Source organism: Chiloscyllium plagiosum, unplaced genomic scaffold (assembly GCF_037043375.1).
Source record: "Chiloscyllium plagiosum isolate Xiang-an unplaced genomic scaffold, Cpla_swu_hap1 HiC_scaffold_8, whole genome shotgun sequence".
Lineage (NCBI taxonomy): Eukaryota > Metazoa > Chordata > Chondrichthyes > Orectolobiformes > Hemiscylliidae > Chiloscyllium > Chiloscyllium plagiosum.
Genome location: NW_028270146.1, coordinates 22,287,001 through 22,302,528, shown reverse-complemented (window position 1 = coordinate 22,302,528; position 15,528 = coordinate 22,287,001). Strand labels below are relative to the sequence as shown.

Sequence of the window (15,528 nt, the reverse complement as noted above, 5' to 3'; positions counted from 1 at the left end):
CCATTCAGCCCATCGAGTCCACACTGACCCTCGGAACAGCATCCTACTCAGACCCATCCCCTCATAACCCTGCATTTCCCATGAGTAATCCTCCTAACCTACTCAATCCTTGACACATTGGGGAAATTTACCACGGCCAATCCACCTAGCATGCTCAGGTTTGGACTGTGGGAGGAGACTCGTGTGGTCACGGGGAGAATGTGCAAACACAGCACAGACAATCACCCGAGGGTGGAATCAAATCCAGGTCCCTGGTGCTGTGAGGTAGCAGTGCTATCCACAGAGCCACCCATGTAATTGGAAAGCGATGTGAAGACTGTAGTAGAAAAGGATCGAGGAGCTGCCCTCATTTTGACTGTTTTACCCTTGGTATTAAAATGAAAATCTAGGTGAAGAATTGCATTGTACAAGATGAATGACCAGTCATGGAGTTAAACCCTGGAATGTAATCATCATTCTAAGAAAGAAAGATGAAACTGAAATTAATTATCACAGTTCTCTTCAAAGCCTCTCCCAATGTCCCCCTACTTTCCCCAATACCCTGCACTGTGATCCATCCTATCCCCAGAAACGTCCTCAACATTTCCCATCGTTACCCCTCTACCCTGGAAGCCTGAGCAGAGAGGGGATATTTGGAGTGCAGTTGGGGAGTTGCTGCTGAGTTCTGGAATTGCCAGAATTGGTTAGTGTCCCTAGATACGCCAGACATAATTTCCTAGACTGTCACTGCAGAGGGTTCTCAAGACTGCGTTGTCAAGGCTAAAGCAGTAAAGTGTAAACGATTAAGTGAATCAAGGGTTATTGGGAAAAGGTAGGAAAGTGGACTAGCCATGATCTCATTAAATGGCTAAGCCAGGTAGAAGTGGGTACTGCAGATGCTGGAGACTAAAGTCAAGTTTAGAGTGGTGCTGGAAAAGCACAGCAGGTAAGGCAGCATCCGAGGAGCAGGAAAAACAATGTTTCAGGCAAAAGCTATTCTAAGCCAACCTGCTCTAAGTCCATTTCCACCAACAAAAGACATGTCAGATTTGAAATTTGCAACCCATTTGTCACAGTTGCTATGGGGCGGCAGAGTTGTGCAGTGGTTAGCAGTGCTGCCTCACAGTACCAGGGACCCCAGTTTGATCCCTCTCTAGGGTATCTGTCTGTATGGAGTTTGCACATCATCTGCGTGGGTTTCCTCTAGATGTTCTGGTTTCCTCCCACAATCCAAAGATGTGCAGGTTAGGTGGATTGGCCATGCTAAATGACCCAGAGATATGCAGGCGAGGTGGATTAGCCGTGGGAAATGCAGGGTTACAGCATAGGGGGTCAGTCTGGATAGGATGTTCTTCAGAGAGTCAGTGTGGACTTGATGGGTCAAATGACCTGCTTTGTAAGGATTCTCTAATTTGAACACCTCTCTCTATCAATTTTGTCAGTTTTCTAAAAGAAGTGGCGAGTTCCCACTGTAATACACTTTTGGGTTAAATATTATTCAAGATAAAACTATTAGAGTAAGAAAGGATTACATTGACATGTGCCTTAAATCATCAGAACAAGTCAAACTTAGATTCAGTTGGGATATATCCATTTGCTTTTGGTAAGTTTTGCTATGAGCAATTTGACTGCTGTGTTTGCTGACATAATCAGCATTGGCATTTAAAAAATGGTTCATGTCTTCAAAGCACAACCTATGTCATATGGTTTTACATTACAGTCTGATGCATGCATTTGTGTTTTATGGGGCAGGTAGCAGCAGGGAGTTGTCTCAGACCATTTATAGAAAGCTAATTTAATCATGTTGATTACCAGCTGCTTCAGCACAGGGAGCACAAAGTTGGCATTTAAAAAAGAAAATACAATAAAAGTAGACAGAACAGAGTTTGGATTGTGCTATTCAGATTGTCTTATCTTGGTAGAGTTGCCAAATCAATATGGAACCAAATTAGCTCTCACTGAGGAATCTGGAATTCCCAGTGTCTGATTTTTATCTCTCAAACATGATAGAATTAACATATGCTTCATGTGTATACCTTAAGTAACAAGCTTGGATTTAAAGTCAGTGCAGCAGGGATCTGATGAAGTAATACAGAACATGTCTGAGTAAGCCATCTGTGTTGTTTTTGCTGTTAAATAGGCTGCTACCTTAACATTTTATTACTTTCTTTAAGCAACGTTTTGCTCATGTTAAGAATGGTAATTGCAGCTGCAATATGTGTTATTATATAGTCTGAAAGGTGAGGACCAGATTTTATTAGACAAGAGAGAGATAGTATTAACCTTTTCTTGGCTAACTAATCTATTCCACCCAGCATTTTAAGAGATAATAATCTAAGAATGAGCAGAAAATGCAAGTGACTCACCCATAGAATCATAGAGTCATAGAGATGTACAGCATGGAAACAGACCCTTTGGTCCAACCCGTCCATGCCGACCAGATATCCCAACCCAATTTAGTTCCACCTGCCATCACCCGGCCCATATCCCTCAAAACCCTTCCTAAACATGTTTATTCTTTTCTGAAAAATTAGTAATATCAGGCGTTCACTGACTGAAAATGATACTAAAATAAGAGGGCAGTCAAATCAAAGGAAAGAAGAATGTAGAAAAGGAATTATGCCAATGATAGATGAATAAACTAGGTACTATATATTGGGTAGAAAATGGATGTTATAATAATGGCATGATTTTAGAGAGGCTGGATAGGCTGGGGCTATTTTCAATGGAGTGTAGGAGGCTGAGGGGTGACCTTAGGGACTTTTATAAATTCATGAGGGGCATGGATAGGGTGAACAGTCAAAGTCTTTTTCAAGGGTGGGATAAGTCCAAATCTAGAGGGCATAGGTTTAAGATGAGAGGGGAAAGATTTAAAAGGGACTGAAGGGGCACCTTTTTCATGCAGAGGGTGGTGTGTACATGGAGGAGGTGCCAGAGGAAGTGGTGGAGACTGGTACAATTACATTTAAAAGGTACCTGGATGGGTATATGAATAAGAGAGATTTAGAGGGATGTAGGCCAAAGGATAGAAAATGGGACTAGGTTTATTTCGGATATCTGGTCAGTGTGGACAAATTGGACCGAAGGGTCTGCTTCTGTGCTGTACATCCCTATGACTCTAAGCAAAGTAAAAAGTAATTGGGGAAAGACAATACAAAAAAAGGCAATAAGCATTGGAACTATGAAACAGGAAAAATAATCAAGTAATAAAAATCAGAACAGAAGGAAGACAGTTGGAAGGGGTAGGTTTACCTGATCAGAGGTTGCCTGTATGGAGCAGTGCAGAACATATCCATAAAGAGTGAGAAGCTAGGAGCAGGAGTAGGCAATTCAACTTCTCAAAGTGCTCTGCTGTTTAATACAATTATGGCTGATCTCATCTAGGTCTCAACTCCACCTTCCAATCGGCTTTCCATAACCCTTCAACTTCTTAAAAATCTACCTTCTCATTAAATTTATTCAGTATCCTGGTGTTCATTGTAGTCTGGGTACAGATTCACGACCCTTTGAAAGAAATAATTCCTCCTCATCTCTGTTTTAATACAGGAAGCCCTAATTCTAAAACTATGACCTGTCACCCTAAATTATCCCACAAAGGGAAACATCCATATGGGAGGTGTAATAACTAGTGTAGGGATTGTTAGCACAGGACAGGGAACCAATTATTCCAAGTTGGAAGCATAGAACATAGAACATAGAAGAATACAGCGCAGTACAGGCCCTTCGGCCCTCGATGTTGCGCCGATCCAAGCCCACCTAACCTACACTAGCCCACTATCCTCCATATACCTATCCAATGCCCGCTTAAATGCCCATAATGAGGGAGAGTCCACCACTGCTACTGGCAGGGCATTCCACGAACTCACGACTCGCTGAGTAAAGAACCTACCCCTAACATCTGTCCTATACCTACCCCCCCTTAATTTAAAGCTATGCCCCCTTGTAATAGCTGACTCCATACGTGGAAAAAGATTCTCACTGTCGACCCTATCTAAACCCCTAATCATCTTGTACACCTCTATCAAGTCACCCCTAAACCTTCTTTTCTCCAATGAAAACAACCCCAAGTGCCTCATCCTTTCCTCATACGATCTTTCTACCATACCAGGCAACATCCTGGTAAACTTCCTCTGCACCCGTTCCAGTGCCTCCACATCCTTCCTATAGTATGGCGACCAAAACTGCACACAATACTCCAGATGCGGCCGCACCAGAGTCTTATAAACTGCAACATGACCTCAGTACTCCGGAACTCAATTCGTCTACCAATAAAAGCCAGTATGCCATATGCCTTCTTCACCGCACTATTTACCTGGGTGGCAACTTTCAAAGATCTGTGTACATGGACACCAAGATCCCTCTGCTCATCCACACTACCAAGTATCCGACCATTAGCCCAGTACCCCATCTTTTTGTTACTCTTACCAAAGTGAATCACCTCACACTTAGCTACATTGAACTCCATTTGCCACCTTTCTGCCCAGTTCTGCAGCTTATCTATATCCCGCTGTAACCTGCCACGTCCTTCCTCACTGTCTACAACTCCTCCGACTTTCGTATCATCTGCAAACTTGCTCACCCAACCTTCTAACCCCTCCTCCAGGTCATTTATAAAGATGACAAACAGCAATGGTCCCAAAACAGATCCTTGCGGAACACCGCTAGTGACGGCACTCCAAGATGAACCGTAATTCCTTTACTGAGGAATTCCTTTACTCTGGATATTTCCAGAGGATAAAATTAGAGGAGATAAATGAAAAGAAAGAAAAGTGGCAATATGAATTAAAGATACCAGTGCAATATAAAACAAGCTAGTGCTATGAGGAGTTTATTACAGGCAACTGAACAACAGAAATGGAATGGAGGAAGAACTGAATCAACAAAGAAGAGGAAAATGCACTTAATGGGGAATCTTATAGAAACAAATAAAATTACGAAGGGAATAAATAAGATAGAAGCAAGGTGGTTGTTTCCACTGGCAGGTGAAATTAGAACTAGGGGGCATTTCCCTGCCCGTGAAGCAGTTGACGCTACCTTGCTGAATGTTTTTAAGGCAAAGATAGATTTTTGAACAGTAAAGGAATTACGGGTTATGGTGCGTAGACCGGTAAGTGGAGCTGAGTGCACAAAAGGATCAGCCATGATCTTATTGAATGGTGGAGCAGGCTCAAGGGGCCAGATGCCTACCCCTGCTCCTAGTTCTTGTGTTCTTATGCATAAATAGCATTGTAATGGATGACTTCAAAAATGGATAGACTACAATTATATTATGTGACAAAGAAAGAGGAGATTTTCTCTTCAGGAATAGATCAGACTGACTGTTTTTGCTTTTAGTCTCAGAGTAGCTCCTTTTGCCTGACCTGCAAGATGGGAATAAAACTGGGTGTGCAGTTTGGAGTGGACAGCGCCTCTTTAGTATTGTGCTGAGATTTCCTTGCCTTCTTTGAAGGGGTTGTGCTGAGCTTTCACCTGTGCATATGTCGGTTGTCTAATGTGGGAGCTGGGGCCAATACTAGACTCGAACCTTACTTCATCAAAATACTGCTTATAGAACAGTTCAGCACAGGGTCACCTAGTGAAGATTGGGCATGTTGAATGAGGTCCAAGCCCCTGTAGACAACTCAGCCAGGCCAAAGAAAGAAAACTGAAAGGATTATGAGAGGATCTTACAGGAGAAAAATGATGCTTTAGAAGGAAAAACTTTTAAATTGTGAAACTAGTGTCACCTCAGTGAAAGACATAAGGATGTTTTTAACAAACATTTCATTGAAATTAGAAAATATTCCTGAATAATTGCTTGTATCTGAACGTAGATTGATACAAAGATAGACTATCGAATGATTCAATATATTGTTGGCAAACTTTCTCAGAAGTTACATCAGGATTAAGGGATCAGTTTTAAATTTCATAGATGGCAAGCTTTACAAAATTTTAGGACAAACATGTTGTTGCAAAATCTTTGAAAATTAGATGGCTGTTCCACAAATAAGGGACCTCTTGTATTTTATTCGAAAAAAGCTTGCTATTGAACCAGGAGGTATTTTTTATAAAACACGGAGTGGAATTTCTCTTCCCTGGAGTTAGCGAGAAGGGAAATAATTCAGCAAGTTGACTTGAGCAAGATACTTGCTCCCTTCAAGAAAAGTTACGATAGCTTGGAATTAAATGGATCCAAGGGCACGGAGGGAAAATGAGAACTGACTATTGAGTTGTCTGATTGCCCATGATCATCATGAATGATCGAACAGGCTCAAAGGACCAAGTAGCTTACTCCTGTCCTCATTTTCCATGTTTATATTTCTTGCTACCCCACCAGTTATGTTCTGGATGGCAAGGTCCTTCGGGACATTCTTGACCCACCAACAATTAAGGACTTTAAGTCATAAATTAATAGTCACTCTGCTCATCAACTCCCAGTCACTCCACTTCCCAGTTTGCAGGAAAGATGGCTACTTTCTCTACCTGCTTGCTGCACTGGAGGGTAGGGGAGATGGGCACCATTTGTCGCAGTCTGGGTGGCAATTGGAAGCACTGATGGTGGAGCAAGGTGGTGACCTGTGAAAGCCACACCCCTGCCATTTGCCTTTGATCATGGACACACTGAAGTGTTTGGACACAGAAGGAGACTATTTGGCCCATCATGCCTGCAGAGGCTCATCTGGCACCCAGACTTCCCTGTCCCTTTGATTGCCCACCCCACAACCAGAAGGAAAAGAAACAGTTACCTTCTCACAGCTGAGTTGTCCAAAGATTAGGTCCATCCTGTAGTCTTTAGGACAAAAGCACACATTATCTGATTGGCCACCAGTTTTTGGTGACTTTGGAAAGCGCATGATTGGGTGTGTTAATTTGCCAATGGGGTGATGTGAGATTTATTACCTAAAACGAGCACTCTGCACTTTGACTGAAATTTGATATTAGCACACCAATAGAATTTTTCATTTCATTCATGTGACGTAAGTGTCAGTGGCTGGGGCAGCTTTGAATGCCGACCCCTAATTGCCCTTGAGAAGATGGTACTGAGCTGTTGCCTTGAACTACAGCCATTCATGTGCTGTAGATAGACCCACAGTAAAAATTATACCTTTTAATATGATCTGTGGAATCAAAACAAGCAAAAGTGTTCATAATAATCATAACTATTTTGTTATGTAGTGCCCTTTCACGGAATTAAAAAATGCTCCATAAGAACATAATAAAGCAAAGTATGGCAACTGGCTGCAAAAGTAGACATTGAGCTGAATTTTCATTGAGTCAGAAAGACACTATCGATCTTTAAAAATAACCCACTAGACCTGAATTCAGGAGTCCTGGCAATGTCATATGTGCATTATGAGGTATTCCTGAGAATCCAAGATGTCCACTTCTTTTAAGCAAGTGCAGAGACAAAATATTATTGCTTCATTGACAGCTTTGGTTTGTTTAGATCAACTTTGTCACTGGCTCAGTGTTAATTTACAAAAGATAAAGAAATGCCAGATGCTTATAGTTTCTGATAATAGTTCATTAAACATTTGGTTTATTGATAATCTTCTCGAGCTGTTGCAACAGTATTTCTTTTTAGGAAAGTTATGGATGGTTGCGCTTTTCTGTACTTCCATGCCAAATTTACTGCACAGTTTGATAATTCTGCATAGAATACATAAGTTGGCATTGAGGGTATGTGGGAGTCATTGAGGGGTAGGAGAGAAGTGGGTTGACCTAGAGGGTCTGAAGGGTGTCTGGGGTTATTTGGGGTGAATGTGAGAGTGGGGTGATATGGAGGGTAGTCAGGGTCAATGAGGGGAGCGGTGCATGAATTGGCAGGAGTTGAGCTGGGAAATTTCCTGATGTGAGCTTCCCAATTCTCCAGCCCATTATAGCCTGGCCCACCTGATGCAGAATGCAGGAGGCGAATATCTGACCCTATAGTACAACACTTCAGTATTAACATCACTCCCCAGAATCTGTCATCAGTGTGTTCTACAAGGCTTCTTGTACATCCTGTTTGATGTAACGTATTTTGCACACCAATGATAAAATTTGATATATTACGTGTGGTAACGGAGTAATTGCAACAGTAATAACTGTTACAAATAACTTTGTAGAGAATTGTTTTGTCATCTCTAGATTTATACCTGTGAACTTATTTGGCATAAATTGCTCTGTTGAACATGATTCGTGCTAACTAAATACATTTGAAAAGCATCACTCCAGGTTATACCTATTTGAATATAAAACTCTACATCACTCTCCAGATCAAAATTGGTATAGCGACATGGCAGCAGGAATAAACCATACATTTCTTCAAGCCTGTTCTGCCAGAGACCTCAATACCATAGTCCTATGCTATCCCATATATCTTTGTGTCATTTGTAACTAGAAACCTATCTATTTCTGTCTTAAACTTAATTAAAGACTGAGCTTTGTGATGGAGGTTTGCAGAATGTTGTTATTATTTGAGAAACTTGATTTGGAATTGGTACAAAAAGAGACTTTAGCTTTTGGTTAGGTGAGGCAAAGTGCTCATACCGACTTTGAGACTTCGGGGCCGGGTAGCTCAGCCGGATTTGACCCGGTGGTTCTGCCAATTGTCTGGCTTTCGAGAGTGGCCTGTCCCCCATGTTCAGGCCGAGTTTCATCCATTTCCCATGGTGGGAAGTGGTCCACATGGGGATGGGAGTGAATATGACTGCTCATACCGACTTTGACACTTCAGGGCCGGGTAGCTCAGCCGGATTTGAGAAAGGTTACAAAGTCACCTTAAACAGTGAGCTTTAAGTTAAATGAATTTATTTGTAACTGTTTACAAATTTAGTGTTCTGATATAGAAACGGATGGTCATGAGCCAGGGCGAGTATGAGCTGAGAAGAAAAGTCATCCTAGAAGAAGGGCCTTTTTTTTAATGTTTGTAGACAGACAGTGACAGTGGTAGAACTTCTCCAGCCTATCAGAATTGGAAAGAAATTTCCAAGCCATCAGAGCTGCAAATCAACCATTGAGATTGTTTCAGCCATCTGACGAGAAGGGGTGGAAATATTTCATTCGAGACAAAAGTTAACAGTTATTTTAGGTGTGACCCTTCACTGGGATTGAGTGACTGTAAAGTATATTGCTGGGAAAAGAGTTGAAACTTTCTTTTTCTGTTGCTGTACAATCTTTGTAAATTGTCATATATAAAGGGCTTTGCTTTAATTTTTCATTATTTTGTTAAAATAAAGCATTGTGAATATATTTGTGAATATATTTAATGACAAAGTACAACAGTAACCAAACTTCAGAAATAAGATGTATAATTTATAAAGCTGGATCAATGTTTCTATCATTCTTGACATCTGACCTGTCTGGTATTATCATCAACTGGGACTTCAATAGCTTTCACAGCCCTCTGGGATAGAGAATTCCAAAGATCACCACTCTCTAGTGAAGACATTCCCCCTCATCTTTGGTCCTAAATGGCTTACATTTTACTCGGAGATTCTGTCCCTTATTTTGATGTCACAGCCATGGGGAATTTCCTTCCTGCATTGACCCTGCCTATCCATTTAAGAATTTTGTAAGTTTCTATGAGGTCACCTCTCAGTCTTCTGTCAGTAGAAACTGACAGAAGATATTTTGTAATTGTGCATGATAGTGAATGTGTTTACAATTTAAGCCTAAAATGTACTTCAGCCATCAAAAGTTCTATTCTAATATTCAGTGACTAACTGTCGAAAAGAAATGCAAATAGCTTTTACTATGTTAAAATGGAAATTATGTTTTTGTTTTGTTTTCACTCTTACAGTTGTAAATATATGTGACATTTCGCCAAACATCTGTGGTCCAGGAATTTGCATCAGTCAGCAAGTGGGGTATTTGTGTAACTGTGACCCAGGTTATCAGCTAAATGATCAGAAAACAAAGTGTGTCGGTAAGAAACGCTTCACAATTGTTCTTCAAAAACTGCAAGGAAACGGTTGACAAAGTTCAAAATCTTACAACATCAGGTTATGGTCCAATAGGTTTATTTGGAAGCAGTAGCTTTCAGAGCATTGCGTCTTTATCAGGTAACTGTGAAGGAGTTACCTGATGAAGGAGCAGCGCTCCAAAAGCTAGTGCTTCCAAATAAACCTGTTGGGCTATAACCTGGTGTTGTGTGATTTTTAACTTTGTATACCCCAGACCAACACCGGCGACTCCAGATCAAGAAATAAGGTTGCAATCCTGATTTGTTTGATAGTATGAAAACTATAGCAACAGGTTGCTTTATTCCTCACCAGTGGACAAAACAAAGGTTTGAACTGGGGGGTGCTTTCCCCTCCCTGGCATGGCACGAGCAGGGGCCAGAAAGTTTTCAAAATCCGAGAGAGAATGTAACAACATATTTGTGACACCTAAAATGTTGTTCTTGCTTGCAAATTTCCTTTCAAGCTTTAAATCATGACTTCCAAATCTTTGCCATGGAGTGGCGAATTCCTTATTTTAATATATTTTCATCTTATTAAAACCTCAATGTGTTTTATTTTCATACCAATTCCAACTCTCCTCTCCTTCCCCAAGCAACTGGATGGCACAAATTCCCAACATATAAATCAGACCAGGTGCAAGGCCTCATTCAGGTGCGGCTTCACACTAAACTCCCTGGCATATACTATGGCCACCATCCTCCTTGACACTTTGCCTATGCAATCATTATTCTCTCTTACTGCTGTTTCTCCCAGCTTGTATAATTTGTACGTGGCAACTTAGTGGCTTCAGAAGCATGCACTTACAATTCAACTAAATCAGGTATTCAATGTTCACTCACATTAACAGCAAGAGTATTTACTGTGAGAAAGGTTATAACACCTATTCAGTATAAATGGGAGATCTGGAATGGATTTAACTTGTTTTTTTTTAATCTGTCTCCTTCTCTTAAAGAAGCAGAAGTTATAGATTTCTCTCATGCCGTAGTTGTTTTTGAAAGGTGATGAGTTCCAGAGGGTAAAAGCACTAAGTGAATTATTTTATGAAAAGTCTGTTACTGTATGCTTCACATGGATGATGGCAGTTTGCAGGTGTGTCATCACTCATTCTGAAGTCTTTTAATGGATATATTTGTACAACAATGAATTATTGTTTTAGTACATTGTATCTCTCATGGAGAGCTTATTAATGCTATCAGTGTTTGAGTATTTTTTATTAGAAAATCCATTGCATTGAGAACCCAACAATATTAATTAAATGCCTCTATGTGATTCTGACTTTATACCTTGCCAGGATTTTTTTTCTTTTTTTATCAGATAATGGACTGCGGATTTTCTTGTAATTAGAAAAAATAACAAGTGGGTATAGAAATTGAGTAAAATTGTCATGAAATATTGAGAGATTTATGCTGCTTCTGGGCTGTGTTACAGATTTGTGTGAATGTTTCCTGCTGATAGTGTGAGGAAAATCATGGAAATTTTGCCTTCACTTCAGGTTGATTGGCTTTTTTCATCAGAATTGGTTAATTAATCATTTATATCTAGATAATCATAAACCATGTCTTAAACTCATTTCAGAGGTTGTTTTTTCAACATAAGTATTGTTTTGTAATTGTTCTGAGATATAATTATTTTCTTTCTTTTACTTCCAATGCTACCTACTCATAGCATAACATTAATTAGATACATATTAATCACTGTGTTATCAATATCTCACTCTTCAAAACACGGAAAAATACCCACTACAACAGCATTGGTTTTGCCATTTTCTACACTATATAGTTTTAAGTATCTCACTGAGTAATTAAAAGATATATTTGGGTATGTTTATGCATTATACTCACTGCTATTTAAGCAAACTGCCTAAGTTAAATGGTGACTTTAGGATTGTTAGGAAATACACAGAGAGAAGAAAAAAGTGTTTTCATTTTGACCAAGCTTTAGCCTGTGTCATACAAGTAAAGAAAATTCCAAGTTGTTAACTGCAATTAGAATTATTCCTGTAAAGTCTTCGCAAGTTTCCAGTTTGATACTGCCTTGCTATTTACAAACTTTACATAGGAAGGGAACATTTATATAAAAGTTTGAAAAACTGTACAAACAGATTCAAGAACAGCTTCTTCCCCACAGTTACCAGATTTTTGAATGGACTTCTCAATTGTTAATTCTGATCTCTCTCTCTCTTACCTTCTCTGCAGCTGTAACACTGTATTCTGCACTTTGTTCTGCTACCCTGATACACTATGTATGGTATGATCTGCCTGTATAGCTGGCAAAACAACACTTTTCACTCTATCTCAATACGTAACAACAATAAATCAAACTCAAACTCATTATGCAAGTGTGGCTCTATATAACTTTCATGTTATTTTCTTAAGCTACCATAATTTGTAATTATTTCTGAAATTAATTATTTTGATTGACAGATATTGATGAATGCTGGCAAATCCCACAGTTTTGTAGCTATGGACGATGTGAAAATACAGTGGGAAGCTATCGATGTGTTTGTTCAATTGGTTTTGTGCTGAACCAACAAGGCATCGACTGCATAGGTAAAATCAATGTAGAAAATCTCTTCTTACTATTGTCATTTTGTAACTAATTCCTTCAGATAAAGGTAATCAATTTGGTATCTAAATATATTATTGAGTGAAGATACATAATGTGGCAGAATGGCAAATGTGAAGGATAATAGAAGATCTTCTCAATATGTGCCAACTAAGAGAAAAATAGTTAACATTTCAGATTGAAGTAACTCCACAGCGGTCAGTATCTCCTTATCAACTCACCCTTTATTTACACACGAACAACCCTTGACTTTAATACTGCCTCTTCAGAGTCAGCTACCAGAGTTCCAGAATCACTGACACTTGCCTTTTTTTTCTTTTTTTTTCTTTTTTTTTCTTTTTCTTTAAGTCCACCACCAGGAATCCCCGGTTTATTTTTTTTTATTATTTTATTTTGTGTGTGTATACGTGTGAGACACAGTGAAAGACACAAAGTGCACGAATCTTTATTCAAATTCCACCACCAGGAAGATAGGAAAACACCCGGGTGGCCAGTGACAAACACTGCCCTTCACATCAAAGGACAGTGCTGTGTGATCAAAACAGTGAGGGGGAGGGGAGGGACTAAATCAAAATAGAGTTGGACGGAGAAATGATGCACTCCACTCCCTGCGGCGCCCACCTCTCCCTGAACAACTCCAGGGTGTTGGTGGACACCGCGTGCTCCTTCTCCAAGGACACCCGGGCTCTAACGTAACCGCGGAGACACTTCCCTTTTTATCTGTCAGATGGGGCTCCCTGATTGGACCAGATTAACAGCCCCAATCAGAGAACTGATATCCTGTGAGGTCCAGCCGGTTTTAGATTTACCAGATTTCTTTTTTCGAAATGGTTACAGCTACAGAAGATTTCAAGCAAGCAAATGGAGGATAAATGGGTTAAGGGAGCAAAGAATGAAAAGAAAGATTTGTGATAGGTGTGAAAACCAGGACCAGATCAAGTAAATGGATGAGTCATTACAATTGTCTGCAAAAAAGTGGGAATATCAGTTATTGGTCTTGACTTTGGTCTGAAAGGTTGCGGACTGCCTCATCAAAAGCTGAATTCTGTTGGCTTGGAGTTAGAACAGAGTAAGTATCTGCAGACAGGGAGAAAGATGATGAGCAATGCAGAGTATTAAACAGGTAAGTGACCAAAAGCTCACGGTTAAACATGCAGACTGAAAGGAAGTGTCCGGTAAGACAATCATACAATTGCATTTGGTTACATCAGTGTAGAGTAGACCAGATCAGGAGCAGGGAATGCAGTGTATTAAACTGAAAGATGTACATAATTTTGCTTGGAAGAAATGACCAAGGCCTTGAATAATCAGAAAGGAAGAGAAAAATGAACATGACTATATCTTGAAAATGTTTTGATTATCATACGTCAGTCCTCAGGTTGATATGCAAGACGGCTTGTATTTGAATTGTAAATATAGGATTATCCAGCCCCTCAGGATTATTGCTGATGAAAAAGCCTAACTGATACATGCTTCCATTTCATTTACCCACACTTACTTAATAACCCTTGATTACCTAACCCAACCAAATCTATTGCTGTCAATCTTCTACAAATTTCAATCAATCAATGTTTTCAAATGTTTGTATCTTCTGCATGATGTAAGGAGGTGGACGAGAGTATAACCGAGTTGGGAGGGGTATTTGATTATGTTGGCTGCTTTCCCGGGACAACAGGAAGTGTGGGCATCACTGAGTCTCTGTCAGTGGGTTTGCAGATGGATGGTAAGACTGCAACAATACGTCCACCCTTTCCATGTCTTGTAAATAGTTTAATTAAATCTGTTAATGTTTACATATGCACTTCACATTTCTACAACTGTTGCAATGGTGAAGATTCTGATTGTTAATTGGTTGCATGAAAACAATATAGAAAAGCAGAAACAATAAGAACAGAAAATATTGAAAATGCTCAGCACCTGAAAAAGAAGTTATTTGCTGATGGATACTCATTGAGAGAACTGGGAGGTTTGATGTTTAGGTAATGAAACGGTAACCAAATGAGCATTGCTAACAAAATGACAGTGTTGTATATTCATCGTCCATGACTTTATTCTCTTTTTCTATGTTGAATCCACTTGCCATTGGTATCTTATAATTTGGATCTGAAGATATAAATGAGTGTGAAGGAGACCCATGTGAAGGAAAAGGCCATTGTACCAATACAGCGGGCACATACTCCTGTTCCTGCTATTCTGGCTATACATTAGCTATCTTAGAAGACAAACAGACCTGCCAAGGTTAGTACTCATTCTGTTATCAAAGTCAGATATTTGCATTCCTTTTCTTCCTTCCTGAAATCCTGCCTTAGTTAAAATGTGCACTTTAGCTTCTCCTAAAGACTCGGTCAGATTCCCTGGTAGTGGATTGTGACACTAGCATATGTCTCATTCTTAGGCGTCACATCTATGTCATTTGGGGTGTTGATCAAAGAGACCTACAAACAGAATCCATGCCCATGTCCATGACCTGGACTATTTTACTTATTCTTCCTAGGCAAATTTTTGTTTGGAAAGTTAAATTATGGGAGTTCATGTATGGATGTCAAAGTGATTCCAAGTATGCAGAATTGGAAATTAACTCATAAATAGGGTTAAATACCTAATCCATGTTGATATGCAAATGCAATACTGCAGGAGCACCAGTTGGTTGAACAATACTGTTTGAATTGCCCAGTGCAGTTTCCTGAAAATCTTGTCTGGTTGTCCAATATTTATTTTTAATTTGTTTAATTGGTACTTTTGGAAAAGAACATTACAGGATTTTCAAAATGTCAGTATGTATGTGGAAAATTTGTATGTTCAACAATTAATAATCCAAATTTGGCTCAGTTTCTTCAACAAAGACAACCATTGAGTCCATCATCATTTGCACATTTGGAGTAAATGCAATTTAACTGTTTTTAAGTAAAAGCAACTCCAAATAAGTAAATAATTTAGGCTAAATTTTCCAAAATTTAATCTGGAGGATGGCGTCAAAATCGTTGCACAGCAAATTACATGAGTTGAGTTTGCAATTTTCTGTTACAGTATAAGTCATACTTGTCATACCCACAGTCTG

General features: G+C 39.6%; 1 protein-coding gene across 2 annotated transcripts in view; it reads left to right on the top strand.

The window, feature by feature from the left end:
• LOC122553394 (latent-transforming growth factor beta-binding protein 2-like) overlaps positions 1–15,528 on the top strand; it is a 465,241-nt gene that overhangs the window by 302,734 nt on the left and 146,979 nt on the right. For both annotated transcript variants that reach the window (XM_087989653.1, XM_087989652.1), the window contains exons 16-18: positions 9,743–9,868; positions 12,329–12,454; positions 14,580–14,708. In XM_087989653.1, coding sequence (XP_087845779.1) covers positions 9,743–9,868; positions 12,329–12,454; positions 14,580–14,708 — 381 coding nt within the window. The remainder of the gene's footprint in view (positions 1–9,742; positions 9,869–12,328; positions 12,455–14,579; positions 14,709–15,528) is intronic.